General features: G+C 37.7%; 1 protein-coding gene and 1 long non-coding RNA gene across 4 annotated transcripts in view; one reads left to right on the forward strand and one right to left on the reverse strand.

Annotated features, from left to right (window-relative positions):
* Positions 1–20,955, forward strand: part of LOC113244423 (uncharacterized) — a 50,733-nt gene that overhangs the window by 3,603 nt on the left and 26,175 nt on the right. The gene's annotated exons all lie outside the window — the stretch shown is intronic.
* The window catches only part of CAPZA1 (capping actin protein of muscle Z-line subunit alpha 1), a 47,817-nt gene continuing 27,577 nt past the window's right edge, over positions 716–20,955 (reverse strand). Inside the window, exons 4-10 of the mRNA XM_026483752.4 lie at positions 20,642–20,705; positions 15,003–15,209; positions 11,925–12,004; positions 11,258–11,336; positions 5,335–5,406; positions 2,722–2,784; positions 716–2,333 (exon numbers count right to left, since the gene is read on the reverse strand). Coding sequence (XP_026339537.1) covers positions 2,193–2,333; positions 2,722–2,784; positions 5,335–5,406; positions 11,258–11,336; positions 11,925–12,004; positions 15,003–15,209; positions 20,642–20,705 — 706 coding nt within the window. The 3' untranslated portion in view covers positions 716–2,192. The remainder of the gene's footprint in view (positions 2,334–2,721; positions 2,785–5,334; positions 5,407–11,257; positions 11,337–11,924; positions 12,005–15,002; positions 15,210–20,641; positions 20,706–20,955) is intronic.

The raw sequence follows: 20,955 nt of genomic DNA on the forward strand, positions 1-20,955 counted from the left end.
AAAGGCAAGAACGTTTGAATCTGTTTGCACTACAAGTACAAAGTGTAGTACAACAAAGTTCCCCCAAAAGGTGGGAATTTGAACTGGCCTTAGATGGAATGTGAATCACTGCAACTCCTCTGGTTCTCTCTTAGGAACCAGGATAAAAGCCCTTCTCTCATGCCTGTAGCTAAGTCAGATTTGCATGGAAGGAAAGCTGCATTTAGAGTTAAGTCAATGTGAAATATCCAAGTTCAAGGTACAGGGATTTTCATTTCTACTTCATGCCTAGTGATTACAAGCATAGTTGGGCCTTGCTTTCTCAATGACAGAGGAGATAACTAGAAATGGAAAACAAAAACTTTGGGGTGCCTGGCTGGCTTAGTAGGTAGAGCATGCAACTCGATCTCGGGGTTGTGAGTTTGAGCCCATATTGCGGGTAGAGATTACTTAAAAATAATATCTTAAAAAAAAAAACAAAAACAAAACCTGTGAACCATCTGTAGCCTCTGGGCGAAGAGCAGTACTATCCAGAGAGACAATGCTCAAACTTAAAAAAAAAAAAGAAAAAAGAGAGCTGTTCTTTCCAAGTCTTTGGATAATCGCTGAATATGAAATAGGTAGGAACCAATTTCAAAAACCCTGAACATTCTCCTCAAATAAGACCAAACACAGTTCTATCTTACCTTGAGAATAAAAACTGAAGAGATGGATTGAAAAGGAGAGACTCAGACAATTTAAGAACAAAACAGGTATATTTCTATTGGACTACCTGATACAGAGGATAGTGTGATATGAATGGATAGTATGAATGACACATAATACAAATATATTTTATTTGAAATAAACAAAAATGCTTACACAGCTCAACAGGTCACTTGGAAACAAACTTGCCTGACTGTATTACTGAGCAAAAACGAAGCTGAAGCACAAACACCCTTCTTTTTTGACATTTATTTGGAGATAGGTAGGAAGACACTACTTGGTTTTTTAAAAACTGACCTTCCCTTAAGGCCTGGTCATAGAAGTGTAAACAATGTCAATGACTCCACCATTACCAGCTGTCATATCATATCTATGTCACCTGTGTATTCTGAGATCACACATACACCTGCCAATATACCTGGGAAGGGTTGCTGTATCACAGTTACATTTGAATTCTTGGCAGGCAGGACTGAGGAAGAGTAATTTGGAACAAGTTTTACATCCTATTTAGAACAAATCACTAGTATTCCCTTAAATAACAGGTTACAATAGAAAGATACTGCCTGGAACGTATCCTTTTCACTTTGGTTCATTTTTAGTTTTTGTGATTTACATAGTTGTTTGATTCATCTGCTTATAGTACAATCCTGCCACAAAGTATTAAAGCACAAGATACCTATGATTCCTTCAACATCTGCATTTTTCAAGTTTTATACTCTACTACATCCCTAGTATGTCAGCAGTTCTTGAATTATAAAAAATAATAATAAATGGGTAAAACCCTGCTAAAAATGCAGATGTCTGTAACTACAATGGTACTAGATGGGAAGGAGACAATGAGGGAAGAGAAAAAAGCAAACACGTTCATGTGCAGGGAATGTGGTTCAAGTCTTTGGATTTAAAAACAACTTCCCCAGAGAAGCTGGCTATAATGGAATTTCCAGAAAACTTCCTTTGCCCCCACAAAAGGACCTGAAAAGCCCAATCCAAACTTTTGAAAACTACAGTTATGAGATGCTATAAATGATCAAAGCAGTCGGAGGGAGAAGGATGAATGTGTCTTCCATTCAGCTAGTTTGTAGCGTAGCCTCTTTAGCTGTTGGTGGATCAGTAAAAACCACTTAAGTACCAGAAGTGCTTTGAAGGACAGGGTGGAAAAGTACTGAGCATATTACCTGTCTCTATCAGTAACAGGGCTTCATGGCGAGGAAAATTTTCTAAACAGTAAAATGACTCCAGGATCGATTTCTCTTTCTCTCCATCATTAAATGTGGCAGAATTAAAAAAAAAAAATTTACAAGTAGATATAGTGAAAACAGAAAATTACAAGGCAGAGAACACAAAGAATCAGGACGATGCTATAGGTTCAACAGTATTCCATAAGGCTAGAAAACCTAACTCTGAAAGCCCTAGCAAAATATCACTCTTGTTTATAAATCACTTATTTATCATACGACCGCATGTTGAATCCTTTCTTTCCATGTACTGAAGAATCCTACACTCAGCCTTTAAGCATTCTGCATTTCTTTGCCAATCTTGTAGCTGAGTATCTTGTTCCAGTCGATTTTGGTGCGGGTAACCGGAAGCTGCCGGCGCAAGGCCTTGAATGTGGTGTCTGACATTGTTTGATAGTTTTCACTAATTGCTGTCTGCAATAGATAATTGAAGGTAAGTTGTTTGAACAGAAACGGATGGTTGTGATTAGGAAAGTAACTTTGTAGTCAAAGGACATGCTTGAGTCTTCTAATAAGGACAGACAGGATGTAATATTCCTAGTAAGCTCCTTTCCCATCTCTGAAGTGAGTTAAGAAGCCCACTTACATTATTTCTAAAACTAGGGCTATAATCCCTTCCAACGTTGAAACCTTGACTGTGAGCACAATGCCAGGTTGCAAGGTCTGCAGTCTCCACACTTACTAACACTGAACAACACCGACAATTTATGTTAAAGGGACAAAGGGAATTCTAACAAAATGTGTTAGCAGCAAAATAATAAGGTACTAAAGATCTAGAAAAATTAGTTCCAAATCTTCTTACCTGATATTCATTTTCTGCATGCTCTATGATTTTAATAAACTCCTTGGCAGTTTGGACTTCATTCTAATGGAGAAAGAAGGGAAATAGGAATTTTTTTTTAAAACTATAAGCAGTCAATAAAAAGATACTGAAAAGACCATCTTAAAGAAATCTTAAGATTTGTAGAACAATTTATAGTTTGTCAAGTGCTCCCATGCACATTACCTTCTTTGATTCTCACAACAACCCTGTGAAGTAGATCTGTTATTAGCATCACCTCCATTTTGCAGATGAGAAAACAGAATCCTTGTAAGTTCCTAGACCAAAATTATACCTCTTTTAAAAGATAAAGGCAGGGTCTGAATCCAATTCTTCACCAAAAGACCCCATGCTCTTTCCAATCTACCACAGTATGCCCAAATGACATCACCACGATGTCTTGAAATTTTTATCCCTTGAAAATATCTCTGGTTTAAGATGATACAGACAACGCCCTCACCAGTATCAGCCATATATGTTAAACTCATATACTCCTCTGTTTGCTACTTATGATGTCCAACCAACCAACCAACCAACCAACCACATTTTGCTTTACATGATTCAGGTACAATATTAACGTATTCTTTTCACTTCGGTTCATTTTTCATTCTCTCTCTTCCTTTCATCATTAAGTAGAATAGAATTAAAGGTAAAAGGTAAGATTTTCTGCCTAGAGGAGCAGTCCCCAGATTCTTTTAAATAGTCAAAACCATCTTTTGTTTTCATAACAACACTCAGACAAGTCATTTGCTTTTCCACTCCCCTTCTCAAGTATGCATAATGCAGGTCCCAGAAGCTACATGATGTGTGATGGCTTCATCACTCTGATGGCTAATGGAATGTGTGGGCACATATGAGAATCCAGTTGTCTCTTATTAAGTCAGACACTATACAATTCATAAAAATGTAAATTAATGCCATTCTTTGCACTATTTTTTTTGGGGGGATTTAGAAAATATAGTTGTTTTTCATGAAAATGTAATTTAGGTTAACAAGTAATGGGCTTCTTACTGTAATTTTTAAAAAAGATTTTATTTATTTGTCAGAGAGAGAGAGCGCACTTGCGTGCACAAGCAGGGGTAGCGGCAGGCAGAGGGAGAAGCAGATTCCCCGCTGAGCAAGGAGCCCAATGTGGGACTCAATTCCAGGACCTTGGGATCATGACCTGAGCTGAAGGCAGACGCTTAACCAACTGAGCCACCCAGGTGTCCCTGTTATTGTATTTTTAAATTAATAAATATTTAACATTTCTCTGTTTTAATTTCTAATAAGGTATATATTCAGATATACATAAATAAAAGCTATTTGGTTTTGTTTGTTTTTCTTTTTAATTTCTGAATTATTTTTTATGTTTTAAAGATTTATTTTAGAGAGAGCGAGAGAGTGCCTGGTAGGGGGAGAGGGGCAGAGGGAATGAATCTTAAGCAGCTCTCCACTGAGCAGAGAGCCCAATGCGGGGCTTGATCCCACAACCCTGAGATCACGACCTGAGCTGAAATCAAAAGTTGGATGCTTAACCAACTGAGCCACCCAGGTATTGCTTTTACTTTTTTAAATTTTTATTTATTTAGTTATTTATTTAAAGATTTTATTTATTTATTTGGCAAGAGAGAGAGACAGTGCACAAGCAGGGGGAGGAGCAGCCAGAGGGAGAGGGAGAAGCAGGCTCCCCGCAGAGTAGGTAGGGAGCCCGATGCAGGGCTTGATCCCAGGACCCTGGGATCATGACCTGAGCTGAAGTCAGACACTTAACTGACTGAGGCACCCAGGTGCCTCTAACATTTTTTAAGATTTTTTTTTTTAATGTAAGCTCTACACTCAATGTGGCACTCGAACTCACAACCCTGAGATCAACAGTCACATGCTTCACTGACCGAACCAGCCAGGCTCCCCAAACTAAAGCTATTTGAAGGTGCTCAATAACTTCTAGGATATAAAGAAGTACTGAGAATGCAAAAAAATTTATGTCCCTTCTTTCCAGGTATAGAACACAATACTTTTTAACTGAATATTCCTAAAAATGTTCAGCTTCTCTAGTGATATGAATATAGCCCTATAGGATTTGTTGGCAAACTTTCCTTCTTCCTGGTTTTTATTGATTGAAGATACTGCTGTCCTTGAGAAAATCTCACAATTGAGATTTTATTTATTTGACAGTGAGAGAGAGAGAGAGACAGCGAGAGAGGGAACGCAAGCAGGGGCAGAGGGAAAGGGAGAAGCAACTTCCTGCTGAGCAGGGAGCCCAATGCAGGGCTCGATCCTAGGACCCTGGGATGATGACCTGAGCCGCCATCCAGGCGCCTCGAAAATCTCACAACTGAGAAAGAGAGAAAGAAGTTTGGATTCTCTAAAGCCATTACCAGTATTTGAAATTATATCATGTTATGTTACATTATATTACATAATTACTTATTACATTTAGTCAAAGACTATGAACTAATATAGAGGGTTGACCACATACTTTTAGAAGCTGCCAAAATCAAAGCACTGAAAACAAACTGAATTTCTAGTGGCAGAATCAGTACTCAGGATCAAAATCAATTTTTTAAAGAAAGATAAGGCACAAGTGAGACAGATATTAAACATTCCACTCACCGAAACAGTTACTGAATCCTGTACATCTTTATGACTAACCAACTGAACATTGCCATCTTCATAATAGTGAACCTGTGTGAGACAATGGTTGAGCAAGTTTATGTGTAGTTCGTATAGAAACCCATTGCTAAGGTACAAATCCATGCCTTAAACCATGCCCAATCTTTTTTTTTTTAAAGCCATCCCCAATCTTTACCAACTCAAAACAAAATACTAATATGACCAACTCTAACTTACAATGTTGGTTAAAATTCACAGAACACTTTAAATTTTTAAGAATTCTTGCTTTTCTTAGCAGGGGAAAGTGAATATTAATTAAGTTCAACAAATATTTATTATGTGCTTATTGCACTCCAGGCACTGTGCTAGTACTGTGAATACAAAGACCTTAAATAAGATTCCACTCTTAAAGGATTAATTAAAATCTAACATTAGTTTTTCTCCGTGAAATCCAAGGAATTTTAATGGATCCTAATCCCTTACAAATCTCTCCACATATACAGTCATCAATATCGGTAAGTAGATCTGACCAAGTGCAGGAAAAACTTAGCTGACATTTAAAGACAAATTGAAAAAACAAATATGCTACTGGTAAATTAGATTACAAAAAAGCAAGACAAAAGCAGTTCTGAGGATGTATGGTAAAGTGGGGTGCTACAATTATGAGCCCAATTAGCAAGAAGGAGGCATACACAAGAGACAGACTAACCAACAACATATCAGGAAGTTTTGGCAACTTACAAGATAGGTTCAGTCACCTTAACATGGCTACAAACTGGTCATATAAAATAGGATGAGAGTATCCTTTTGTTATGTGCATTTGAACAGGGTCTTGCAAATAGGAGTTGTCACCTAAATGGACAAGTAGAGAAGGACATCTAGCAAGGGGATAAAAAAAGTACAAGAGAATGGTTTAGTTTAGGGAAGAATAAAGAACTCACTACAGATGAGTATGTGTGGAGGGGAGTGTGGCAGGAGAGAGTGCTCTGATGCAAGCTAGAGACAGACTGTGAAAAGCAAACTGCCTTATTAAACCATGTTAAGAATCCAGCCTTTATCCTATTAAAGGTGATGGGACTCAGGGAAGGGGAATGTTTTAGAAAAATTACACTTGTGTTATGAAGAAAATCAAGTGGAGGGAGCTGAAACTGGGGCATAATGCTAGAATAGTAGTCTAGGTACTGCCTGTTTCCTTCATCTAGTCCAGGCTACCAGGACACATTTAGACAAAAAGGAATGTTTGTAGAGATAAAGCAGAAAAAAATAACTATACCTGCACTACCACAGCTATTATTTGAATCCTTACTATATGTTTAACACTATGCAAAACATTTTAGTTACCACTTATATCATCTCACTCAATCTTTACCAAAACTCTGAAACAGGGACCATTGTTATTCCTATTTACTTATTTTTCAAGGTTTTATTTATTTGACAGCACAAGTGGGGGGGGGGCAGGCATAGGGAAAGGGAGAAGCAGGCTCCTCACTGAGCAAGGAGACTGATGCTGCCAGGCTTGATCCCAGGATCATGGGATCATGACTTGAGCCGAAGGCAGATGCTAGAGAAGCTAGAACATGAATTAGGTCAAACTCCAGAACTAAAACCATATCCAACATGCATAACACCTCCCACTGTTAAGTTTTGTCAAAAAAATAGAAATTCCCTGATCCAGGTAGAAGTAATGTGTCTCATTAGGGACTTAACTATTCTAAGATATCATAAGAAGGGGATTAAAACAGCCAAGCCTTCATCTAGGCAGAAACTACAATCCTATTAGCAACAAAAGGACTTCCCTGGGCAATATGAATCTACTACAGAGCCTTGTTTAAGGGGACAAAAACAGCTGGCTCTATCCAGATGGGCAAGAAAACTAGACTTTCCAAATACCCTCGCCAAACATTTAAATTTCATCTTTTGGCTTTCTAAAGGAGTTTAAAGAAAAAAAGACAATTTAAGAATACACTGGAAAAGCAGGGAGTTGATAAATGCCTGTAATACTTATATGCGAGAATCAGAACAGAAAAGATCTGGGCAAAAAAGACTGGGCTAAGTAATGATGACATATAAAGGTTAAAATTCCAACAGACAAGTGAGATAGGGGAAGCTGAATGGACTCCATTCTAGAAAGGCCCTATTTTCTGCTGTTTCTCTGCTAAGTCCTATTTACTCATGTTCTCATACTTTGCATCTGAGTAAACCAAAGAAGCTATGTTCCCATTCCAAGGGGACACAAGAAAGTTAATCATTTTCTAAGTTTCATCCCAGGCCCCCAAACACCTGATAACATCTAAGAAGAACCCGATCCCAATCATGTTCTGGGAAGTTAGCTTCGAACAAACCTTGGTTGACGCTGACATTAACATACCCTACCTTTGGTGATTTATGGAATACACTTATTGTTTACCTGGCACTCACCTTTGATTGGAACCTACTCTGAACTCCTGAAGGATCTGCACCCTGGATCCCTTTCCAATATAAATCCCTAACCCCAAGTGATGGGGAGACTCACTTCCTTTTCTGAGTCTCCCAAACACTCCATCTGCTATATTCTATCACTTACACTATTCAATAAACTCTGCTCTCACTTCCTCCTGGCTTGAGTTTCATTTCTATCCTAAGCAAAGCCAAGGACCCTCCTGGCTGGTTCTGTGGGGCCCCCCTGGGTCCTCAGATCTGGCCTGCCTACATTACAAGGACAAGATGTTCAAAATACAGGTGGGTCACACCCTGACACTAGTTTTGTTTGATCATTTTTTAACTAAGAAACTCCAAGTCCAGAGGCTGAAAAAAACACTAGAAAGAGGAGTGAGTACAAATAGGATGAGGGATATTTAAAAAAACGGAGCTCTGTCCAGAGAAGAAACGAAGACTTACATATTTGAGACAGGTGTCTCAGAACCCATCTGAAAGAAGGAATTATGCAGGGCACACCTTTTTCTGTCCAACTGGTTTGAACTTCTATCATGTGTCTTAAGAACTAGGACATGCATAGGAATATAGCATAAGGTCACTAAGTCTTGCTGTTTATAAACCCGGCTGAAAATTCTAAAAACATTGATTTCATTATCTAATACACCAATGATAAATTAAGCTTAAACTCTGAGGGTTTTTTTTTTTTAATTTAAAAAAATTTTTTAAAGACTTTATTTTTAAGTAATCTTTATCCAGCATGGTGCTTGAACTTAAAATTCTGAGATCAAGAACCAGCCAGGTGCCCCAACTCTGTTGTAAAACAAAACTTTTTTTTTTTTGGACTGGGAAGGGAACAAACCATTTTACTGAGGTGCTTAGGGGGAGGAGTCCAAAGGTTGGGAGGACAATGACATCAGATATCCTCAAAGGGATCCTTGGCCAGGATCTCCCCAGCTTTAAGGTTGCCAAAAGCAATAAAACCTTTCTAGGTCTCATCTGCTAATAAAAATTTCAACATGACTATCATCAACATAAATCCTCAGAAACTGTTGACTTCCCAGAATGACCCTTTTGCCTATAGAATAACCAAAGAGCTAAATATCTTAGTGACTTTTCCAAGTAATTCTCACTCTGATTTTTTTTTTTAAAGATTTTATTCATTTATGTGACAGAGAGACAGCCAGCCAGAGACGGAACACAGCAGGGGAGTGGGAGAGGAAGAAGCAGGCTCCCAGCGGAGGAGCCCGATGTGGGACTCGATCCCGGAACGCCGGGATCACGCCCTGAGCCGAAGGCAGACGCTTAACGACTGCGCTACCCAGGCGCCCCCTCACTCTGATTTTTAAGATATGTGTATCAAGCAAGCTTTTCCCCAAGGTGTGATCAGCCAATCTGGTTAGATGGTGTAAATGAGGTCTGGGTACTGGCCCCTGTTTTAAGTCTTATCAGAAACTATCACCCTTTATGATATGTACTCTTAATTTATAGGTTTGCATTGACAAAGCTGAAACACAAGCAACTATTTCCTTCTATAAGAAAATTAAGTCACATAAATTTATAGTAAGCTGCTAGGTTAATGTTAATGTCATAGTTACAGGAGATCTAAAGCATTAGGCTACTCATATATGCGTTAAACAGAAATAGAATAATACATATGTTGTCTTGGTTGGGCTCCCCTAGAAGCATACCCCAAGACAAAGATTTAAGAGGAAGTAGTTTATTTGGGAGGTAATCTAAAGAAGGACTAGTAAGGACTGAGGTATTGAGACACAGAAGGGAAGGAAGTATTACACGTGCATTAATGAACAGGTTATAGCTATGGGCCCTGGACTCTGGAAATCCAGACTAAGTAGAACAAGCTTCAGAGTGGTCCCACCTGACGGGTGAGGAAGCTGGCATATTTATTTATCTACCAACTCTTGTATGGCACTACGGGCTGCTCCAGAGCCATGAACTTAACATTTCCAGCTTGCCTCATCTGAGTGGGGCATGCTCCTGTGACTAGGAAAAGTTCCCAGGAAGAAAGCTGCTGGTACTTGTAGCAGTGGGCTATCCTGAAAAGAGTGGTACAGATGATATTTACCACATATGCTCTGATTAAATTATACCATTTAAAAAGGCAACTCTTGCTAATTGTTATTTTAAAAAAAGACTTAACACAATACAATAGAGGTACGATTAGGTACTGATTTTCTCAGTTACCGGTAACTTTTTTTTTTTTTTTAAAGATTTTATTTATTTATTTGACAGAGAGACAGCCAGAGAGAGAGGGATCACAAGCAGGGGGAGTGGGAGAGGAAGAAGCAGGCTCCCAGCAGAGAAGCATGATACAGGGCTCAATCCCATAATGCCGGGATCATGCCCTGAGCCGAAGGCAGACGCTTAACCACTGAGCCACCCAGGCGCCCCTCAGTTATCAGTAACTTTTAATCTGACCTGAGAGTTAGCTGGGCTTTAGAATTAAATCACCCTAATTTGAAAGTCAAATCTCTGCTAGGATATCAGAAGACCCAGGTAGGCATCCAATGAATTAACAAGCTGCCTATCTGTTCTGAAACAAGCATTAGAAATCTCCTCTGCTTGGTTACTTATATTCCACACATGATGACACTTGGCAATTCTCTCTAGTTCCTCTGTGTTATTTACTTGATTTTAAAACCTTCTGTTATTACTGTAAAAACAAAACAACAATCCCACTCACGTTGCTTTTTTCAGAGCTCAGAGTTAAGAGTTAAGTTTTATGTCTCTGTATACACTTAAATGAGGTAATATATATAAGAGACCCTAAGTAAGTTACAGCAGCTGCTACTCAGTCACTTAATAATTGTTTTCTTCTTAGAACTGCTATTTTTTTTCTTTTTTTAAAAGATTTTATTTATTTATTTGACCGAAAGAGAGACAGCCAGCGAGAGAGGGAACACAGGCAGGGGGAGTGGGAGAGGAAGAAGCAGGCTCCCAGCAGAGGAGCCTGATGCGGGGCTCGATCCCAGGACCCCGGGATCACGCCCTGAGCCGAAGGCAGACACTTAACGACTGAGCCACCCAGGCGCCCCTAGAACTGCTATTTTTAAAAATTATTATTATTATTAAATTTTTTTAAGTAGGCACCACACCCAGTGTGAAGCCCAGCACAGAACTTGAACTCAGGACCCTGAGATCAAGACCTGAGCTGAGATCAGGAGTTGGACGCTTAACTGACTGAACCACCCAGGTGCCAATAGAACTGCTATTTGATAATTCCTGGAAAAACCTTAGGTTATCTTTGGAAGAGAAAAATAATAAGCAAGCAGCACATACCACATGACTATCCTTTATCAATCCAGAATAGCTCTTTTTAACTACTTCCCCACAAAGGACGCTCCTATTTCTATTTACTACCATCCATCTCCCTGTGCATCTATCTACATATAGTTGTTCCTTACCTCAAATACCAGAACAAATACCAACTTCCATGTTTGTTTTCAAGGTGTGACATTTTAACATGGCTCATTAACATGTGGGGTCTCACCTGAATCTTAAGTACTCCAACCACCTGTGCTGTAGGTGGTGTGATGGTGAACTTCCACTCTGACCTCCAACGACCATTCCTATTAAAACACACACAAGACTGCAGAGTTAGCAAAAAACCCCAGAAACAGGTGATTTGCCACTGAGGCAGAGAATTTGGGGAAGAGGGGGGAAAAGTCATTTCCAGTTTGACATATCTAAGGCTCTGTCTACTCAAATATAAATCTGTATCCAAGTGCCTAAACATAAGCCTTTTCTAAGTTATTCTGACTTTCATTTTTCAATCTTGGAATAGAACACCATGCCTATACTGTTCATAGGAGGCTCTTCCACACACAGATGGGCTGCTGAGTTTTGCAATTAACTCAAGTATTATTAACCAAACCCAAGTAAAACTCAGATTTTCAACTAGGCACTTTAATAATCAATTACTTATTCTTACTCGATATTAAGAGCACTTTTTAAAAAGACAGATTATAAAATCTTGGAATTGAAAGGAATCTAAATGTTCACATCTAAATCCCTCGTTTTACAGATGGGGAACTGAAGTGTCTCGGTCCAATAACGTATCCCAAACTAGTCAGACTAGAAACCAAGTTTCAACTGCTGGTTTGGTTTCTTTCTAATATAAGTTAGAAACAAATAGAAGAGAACATCTATTTTCTTACCAGAAGTTTTTAGGCTGAAACTGGTGGCTTTCAATACATGCAATAATGGTCTGTTGCCCATCTATAGTTTTAGCATAAACCTATTGTTAAAAAAAAAAAAAAGTTAGACTCTGAAAACATATTAATCTAAGTGACAAATACTGTACAAAGGCAGCATGCTAAATACTTGGGGGAGACAAAGAATCAGGCAGGATGAGCTTACAACTCACAAGACTTCATGGAATGTCAACACAGAGCAGAACATGTTTAGTTCCACAAGAGACCGTGGTACAATGAACACAGAAGGAAATACTAGTCCTGCCTGGGGGTACAAGGGAGGTGCCAGTTAGGCTGGCCTTACAAGACAGGTGAGATACTCATAAGCAGAGACTGAGAGGAAAGATGAGTGAACTGTCCAGACAGGAAACTGGGGGCTTGTTCAGTTAAATGGCAATTAGTTCTTTCAGGTTAGACAGTGCGTGTGAGGTGGACTATTGGTGATAATCCAGGATAGTAGATTTAAGTCCCGTAGCTGTAGGTGTAAGGTAAACATCTGGACATTATTCTACAGGTAATGGACAGACACCAAAACAATAGAACCAGACCAACTGTTTTGGAAGAGTAATTAATATTGGTATACAGGATAAAATGGAGGAAAAGCTGAAGGTGGTTTTGAGGCCAGAGCATTAATCTAGGCAATAAATCCGGGTAGTTATCAGTCGGTACCTGGACGCAGAAGCATAACTGAGTCTAGCAATATACTGCAAGTGAAGGGCAAAAAAGAGGAAAGAGCCAAAGTACTTGCATGCTGAGATGGCCAGAAAGATGGTAGCAAACTGGGAAATTCAGCTAAAAGTTAGAAACCCCAACTGTTCCTTAATGTGGAAGAGGTGAACAGAAATGCAATACAAAGGAAAAGCAAAAAAATAAATAGTGCTTTACAGTCCACAAAATGTTTTCACATTTACTTTCCATATATTGAATAACTTGAGTTTTAAAGAGAGAGAAATACAGCAATGGGGAATACCAACATTCACAAAAGCAGGGAGAAGAAAAGAAGTAGAGACAGACTTAGAATGAGTAGAGGGTGCTGGCAGAGCAGTCTAAGCAAAAGAGAATTTCTGGAAGTAGCTGGTCGGTCTCAGTGTGAAATACCATATGGAAGTCAAGGATAAAGAAAAGGATACTGAGTCAGGCAATTCAGGAACCGTCAATAACCTCAGAGAGAAGTTTCTATAATGACTGAAGCCAGAATTCACAGGGTTAAGAAGTACATAGGTAATGAAGAAGTGGCACTAGCAGGAGCAGATGTTCCCAGGTGTGGTTATGTAGCAGAGAGACAGAAATAAGGAAAGAAATGAAGGAGAGGAAGGAGGAGCAAGAGAGAAAAACAGAAGTAACTTACAGAAATTATTATGACTGAGGAAAAGTTTGTTCTCCTCAAGGGCAGGAGAAATAAAAATATTTCTAGGTAAAGAGAAAGCTATGGGATAGGCTAATATAAAATCAAGAAGAAGGATCCTTCTTCCTAAGATTAAGTACAGTGGAAGAGAGAAGATTGCTGAATGTGGAAAGCAGAGAAAAAGATTTCATGTCAGTCTTACTAAAATGTGGGGGATCAAACAGATGCCTAAGGACAATGGGAATGGTTTGGAACACGCTATATAGAAAATATCATAGGGAACACTGAGATGACATTAATAATTACTAAGCAGGACAGCTCCGAGGATATAAAACACTTGGGTACAGTAGACACTGTCGGAATAATTCCATGGCTTTTGTAGCTCATCTGTTAGCTAAGACAAGTGAGAAAAGCTGAGAAAAGGACACAGTAGGGTTACTTGGTGTAGAAACTCTCCAAAGAAAAGTACGGCCAAATTTTAAATAGGTAACAAATGTTAAGTAGAAAATTTAGGATTGCAAAGTCAATTTCTAGAAGAGAGTGTATCATGACTTCCTTTGCAATCCTGGGTTGCAAAATGTAACTGTACTTATCCACCATAATGGGTTTTCTCCATTATTTAAAAAATAAAAAACAAACAAAAAACATGTAATAGTAACAATATCTAACATTTAGCCAAAGCTTTCTTTGTGCCATTTTCCAAGCATTTTATATGTGTTATCAGCTCACTCAATCCTCACAATCCTATGAGGTAAGAACTATCATTTCCATTTTATGAGTGAAAAGGCACAGAGATGTTAACTCATTTGCCCAAGGTCACGTTGCTAATTAAGTGGCAAGACAAAGATTCAAACCAGTTAGTATGGCTTCATGTAAGGACTTTTTTTTTTTTAAGATTTTATTTATTTATTCGACAGAGATAGAGACAGCCAGCGAGAGAGGGAACACAAGCAGGGGGAGTGGGAGAGGAAGAAGCAGGCTCATAGCAGAGGAGCCTGATGTGGGGCTCGATCCCATAACGCCGGGATCACGCCCTGAGCCGAAGGCAGACGCTTAACCGTTGTGCCACCCAGGCGCCCCTCAGGTAAGGACTCTTAACCGAAATTGTATTATTGCCAGTTAACCCATCATCATTACATACTTTAAATATTCTAATAGACATTTTTCTTAATATCTGTAATTTTACAAAGGAAAAATGATGAGTCAAATCTATCATTTTTTTAACATCAAGAGGTAGTTTAAAAAAAAGTCAAATTACCAGATTTAAAAAAAATAGTCCAAATAGTTGAGACAATCAAATGAAAGTATCTAAACTATGTAAGACGTAGCTTTCTATAAAAATGCCTATACCAAAAAGTCATAAATGTGGCAACAGCTGTCTTGACAATCTTAATTTACTTTTTCCCGATGTATAAAGATGTTTAAAAACTTTTTTTGATGGGTATAAGGCAATTTCTGATGAACAAATAAGAGAAAGGTGAAATAGGATAAAATGAAATTTAAAATTTTTACGCACTGGGATTTTTAAAAAGAATTTTCCATATATACAAACTCTTTCAAAAATGAGTTAGGGAATAAAATACAGAGGAGACTCTAACTAAGAAAGAAGTGATGTTTGGCTGGCCAAAGCCCCCAAAGGATAAGGTAAATGTAAGGAATAAAACATTCTTTAATAATGAAGCAGGCAGATACTTAACAGTACAGAAGCCGTTGGAATAATGATCTTTCACATAGGCCCTTAAAACACTGTCACAGGATTCTCTCCAAGACTTCAGACCTCCATCTGCGTCTTCTGGCTGGGGGTCACTCGCTTCTTTCCGTAAGTGATCAAACTTAAAGGAAATTTTGTTTCTTGGATCTAAAAATCTGCTATTACCCAGGTCACCGTGCTCTGTAATTAAGACCTTCCAAAGAATAATTACAAATATGAGTAACTGTAAAAAGACAGTTGTCAAATTTTACAAAGCAAATAAAAATTCTGAAGAGGCCAGTTAACTTTTCATTTATACTTGGATTTCTCTTCTATACTGACTTTTCAATCAAGTCACATATTTTTTTAAAATTTAATTTAATTTTTTAAGTAAACTCTACCCCCACTGTGGGGCTTGTACCCATGACCCCAAGACCAAGAATAGCATGCTCTACTGACTAAGCCAGCCAGGTGCTCCTCAAGTCACATTTTTATTCTTTTTTCCCTAAGATTTATTTATTTATTTGAGAAAGAGAAAGAAAGAGAGAGAGGTTGGAGTGGGGGGAGGGAGAGAGAAACTCAAGCGGACTCCGCGTGGAGCCTAACTAGTGGCTCAATCTCACAACCCTGAGATCACGACCTGAACTGAAACCAAGAGCTGAACGCTCAACCGACTGCACCACCCAGGCTTCTCACATTTATATTCTTATAAAAATATTACGTTTATAGTTAAGTCACCTCTAAACCACAACATCTCCCCATCCTACCCTTCATTTCTTGGTTTCTGTCTAGTGTACTGCCAACATGTATACCTTATACATAGCTGTAACAATAATTTACCTGTATACTTTTATGTTTTTTTTTATATATTTCATAAAACTTTTCCAGTCATTATACTTAGCATTTAAAATAGGTAATACATTCACGTGGTTCAACAATGAAAAAATATATATAAAGTGAGATCTTTGTCTCACCTTTAACTCTTATCCACCAAATTCCTAATAAATTTCCCCTTCTCTACAAGGCAACTGATTTTATTAATTTACAGCAAGGGTCAGGATGGTAGGTGCCACTTATTTTTATAAATAAAGTTTTATTGAACACAGCCCTGCTTGTTTGTTTTGTATTATCTATGGCTGCTTTCCCAAAACAGCAGGGTTGAGTAGTCACAACTGACGACTCTATGTCCAGCAAAGCTGATAATATTTACTCTGGCCCTTTACAAAAATCTGCCAATCTCTGATACATTCATTCAGAGTTTCTTTTTTTACAAATATAAGTATGAATATATATTCTAACTCCCCACCCCTTTCTTTTACACAAAAACTAGCACACTATCCTGTACTTAAAAAAAAAAACAAAAAACAAACAAACAAAAAAACCCAACTTAATATATCCAGAAGAACTTTCCCGGTAAGTACTCAGAGAACTTCTTTATTTTTGTTACAGTTGTACACTACACCATTGTATGTATATTCAAAAATTTATTCAACCAGTCCTCTATTAATGGATAGTTTGGGTTGTTATTATGAACAATACGGCAACAAATGTCCTTGTATGTTCATTTATGTACAAATTATGTACGTGTGCCAAGTACTCATGTGAGATAAATTCTCTCAAGGGGGACAACTAGGTCAAAAGGAAAATGTATTCATAGTATTGACAGAGATTGACAAACTGCCCTATATCACAGATAGGGTGTCGTACCAAGTTAAAAGCGCAACATCAGTAGAAATTTCAATTGGCATTTCTTTTCATCTTTTAAGAAGAGTCATTTTCTAGTTGAACTCTTTATAAATTAGGCAGGTAAAACTTTCCATCTGTCAAGTTTCACATATTTTTCCCTAATTTCCCATTTGTCTTTTGACACACTTACCATTTTTAATAATTATATATAATTTCAGAATATTGACATACCATAATCTACTTAAATCATTTCCTAATTGAAGGAGGTTTAAGCTACTTTCAGTTTCCATTATCGAAAGCCACTATAAATTCTACCATAAATAAAATCTTCTGCTAAAAAAAAAATCTTTGGAAAGAATTCCTAGTTTTGAGATTTCTGTCCTTATCACCAAACTAACCTTTAAAAAACTTGTTTACAATGATGGTAGGAACCACGAATGTAACTATGTTCTTAGTCTTAACCCTCATAAAGCTTTCTCACCACAATTCTGCAACTTTCATAACTAAAAGGTAAATATTCACATTAAACTTTAACCTGCATTTCCTTAATTATTACTTTTGGGCGATCTAACACTTTTCTAAGTTTGCTTTGTTATTTCCCACTTGGGTGCAAGTGGTTTATGTCTGTTGCTTGTTTATTCACTGAACTCTTGGCGTCATCCTTAGGTATCTGAATAACCTCTTTATCTATTACGCTTGAGGAACATATTTACTCCTTTTTAAATCTTATTTTTAAAACTTTTTATTATGCAAAGGTCATTTTCTTTTTCTTTTTTTTTTTAAGATTTTATTTACTCATTTGACAGAGAGAGAGACAGCCTGCGAGAGAGGGAACACAAACAGGGGGAGTGGGAGAGGAAGAAGCAGGCTCCCAGCGGAGAAGCCTAGGATCACGCCCTGAGCTGAAGGCAGACACTTAATGACTGAGCCACCCAGGTGCCCCGCAAAGGTCATTTTCTTTTATAAACTTTCTTCTTTGAAGTTTTTTTTTTTTTTTTAATATATTTCAGTGCTCTCTACACCCAACGTGGGGCTGAAAATCACAACCCTAAGATCAAGCACAGCATACTCCACCGACTGAGCCAGCCAGGCGCCTGCCTCCTTTTATAAACTTCCTAATGTTTCATCATTACTTAAGTTATGATTCCCTTTCCATTCCCTACTAAATTTTTATGTTTTAAAAAAATATTTAACCTTTAAACTCCACCTGGAATTAATCTAAGTGTACAGTTGGCACTGGAAATCAAAGTTAGATTAATCTCATACATTTTATCAATTGTTTCCTTTTCCCTTCTGTTTTATGATACTTAGGGGCTTTCTGATTGTTGCCTTGTGTCTTTCATTAGTCTCTCATTTGTTTTTTGTAATCAGAATGATCCTGTATGGTCTATTTTTCATAGGAATTGTATGAAATCTATTTGAAAAACAAAATTTCCATATCATTTATATTTCTCATTCAGATAAGCTTTCCATATTATTTATACTTATTCAGAAACATGGCATTTAAATCTACTTAATTTTCCATTTATTTCCTTGATTAAAGTGTGCGTGTGTATGTGTGTGAACTGTATTGCAGACTCTTGCTAGTTTCCAATCCAATATCTATTCTCTCCTTTCCCTTACTAACAGAACTGCAAAGGTTTTCAAAAAGACAACGTGTACAACTAAAAAAATGACACTTTCCAGCTAGGAATGACAAAGTGATAGGAGTTTTGGCAGTAACTTATCAGTGGAAGTTGCTTCTGGAAAGGCCAAAAGTACCTTTTGCAACTTCCTCTTTTTCCTTCCTGGAACATGGATTCAGTGCCCTGAAAATGGGGCAGCTCTCTTAAAGAGCACGATAATGAGGGGTGCTTGGGTGGCTCAGTCAGTTGGGCATCTGCCTTCGGCTCAGGTCGAGATCCCAGGATCCTGGGATTGAGCCCTGTGTCGGGTTCCCTGCTGAGCAGGGAGCCTGCTTCTCCCTCTACCCCTTGCTCACGTGTTCTCTTTCTCTCTTAAATCAATCAATCAATCAATCAATCAATCAATCTTAAAAAAAAAAAAAAGAGCATGATAATGAAAGCCACACTGAAGGCAGGCAGAAGAAAGAGGTGGAAGCAACTAGGATCTCTGATGACATCATGGAGCTACTATAACAGCTCTCTAATATTATCTCTGGACTTCTTACATAACAAAAATTTCTACTTAATCTACTATAGTCAATTTTTATTATATGCAGCGGTGGCATCTACTTTATTTTTGTCTTTTTTCCTTTGTGAGTATGTGTGTTTTATGGCACCTACTTTATTTTTTTAAAGATTTTATTTTTAAGTAATCTCTATACCCAACATGGTACTCAAACTTATAACCCTGAGATCAAGTTTTGCATGGTCGACTCACTAAGCCACCCAGGCGTGCCCCTATGGCAACTACTTTAATAATTTATACGTCTTTCCTTGTTTTAGTGTCCAGGTAATGGCTTTTTGTTGTTGCTGTTGTGGCTAAGAGTGCAATCTCCTGTTGACTATATTTTTAAAGTTAGCTACTACTGGTATATGGGAATGCTCTTATAACATGCATCTGGACACATCTTATTATTTCAATAATTCTTCTCTATTATTAAATTATACAATATCAATTGCAAGGAATTTTTATCATTTTTTTCAGTGTTTATCTTTTATACTTGTCATTGTTTTCATTAAGAAAATTAAGATAAGCAAAAATATAAACCAAAACAAACAATAAGCAAAACAAATTCTAGTAATCCTGTAATTCTAACACAGAGTTAACATTTTGGTGTATATTTTCCCACATTTCCTTTTCTATGTACATCTATATATTTTATAGTTTTGATTCCTAAGATGCATATGTCCTCCCATGACTTAACATAAAATGGGATGCATCTTACACTTGATGGCATCTTAAGACTGTGTCAGAGTTTAACTGGCAGTGTTTTTTCTTAGTGATACATAAAATAATGGTGCACTTTTCACAGAATTTAATAGGCCCTGATTCTGGGATGCCTGAGTGGCTCAGCTGGTTAGGCGTCTGCCTTTGACTCTGGTCATGATCCCAGGATCCTGGGATACAGCCCGCATCAGGCTCCCTACTCAGTGGGGAGCCTGTTTCTCCCTCTCCCTCGGACCCTCCTCCCCACTTGCGCTTTCTCTCTCAAATAAATAAAATCTTAAAAAAACCCGCACTGATATATTAAGTTCACTTACCAGCACAATTCTACATATGCTCCTTTATGTGTTCTAGCTTAACATATCACAAACATCTTCCCAGATCAATATTTCAGTGTATGCGCACCCAAAAGGAGCACATTCCCAGATCAGTATTTATATTGATTTTCAATGACTACATGGTATTTTGGTCTACAGATAATGAATTTAATGTTGGGCATTTAGATTATTCTCAATTTTTCACTATTATAAACCTTGCTTCAAATAATCTTTTTAACACATTTACATACTTATTTTCCTAGGAGAAATTCTGCAGATTTGTGGGTTCAAAGATTCAGACTTTTACAAAACATTTGGTATTTAGTGACATACTACCTTTGAAGTGTACATTAATGAATTTGGAAAATCCTGTCATACAATGTTATTAACTATGATAACAATGGAAATATTTGCTTTGCTCCTCTATTTGAATAGGGATGCCTATTTTCCTATACAATGTCAAATTTGATGTCTCCTGTTATTCTTACCAAGGAGAATTACATACAGCTATAAAATCTGTGTGAAACTCAACTCTTATTTTCACTATTCTTTTTAGGGGCAGCTCTCTTTTCCTGTCAAAGAAACTCCCAGTATTATGAGAGAGAGGAAGAATTTCCTGATATGTAGAATATTTACAGAAGCTATGAAAACTAAGACATGAATTTATTCAGCATCTTATCTTCAGATATCTGCTTTGGTTTCTAAGATTTCTACTACCACCCAGGCACAGCCTACCAAAATGAACAATCATTACCTGATCTTCATATCCTTCTATCTTCACGGGCGTGAACTGATCCATGTTATACTGGGCAAATGCACTGTTTTTTAAAAAGTAAAAAAAAAAGGGGGGGGAGAATTATACATAAACACAAAGGTAATTCACATAATAGTGAAAGAGAATGAGAAAATATTCTCTGGTGCTCTTTCCCTTTCCCTCTAGGCAATTGGTGTTTTCCTAATGCCTTCCAGCTTTCTCCACAGAGATCTCAGATATGCCCTAAACTCTGAAATTACCTTTTCCTCTGCACTCCTAGGCTCCAACAGAAATTCCCCTTAGACTACTCCCAA

The sequence above is a fragment of the Ursus arctos genome, unplaced genomic scaffold, assembly GCF_023065955.2.
Source record: "Ursus arctos isolate Adak ecotype North America unplaced genomic scaffold, UrsArc2.0 scaffold_12, whole genome shotgun sequence".
In the NCBI taxonomy this organism is placed as follows: Eukaryota; Metazoa; Chordata; class Mammalia; order Carnivora; family Ursidae; genus Ursus; species Ursus arctos.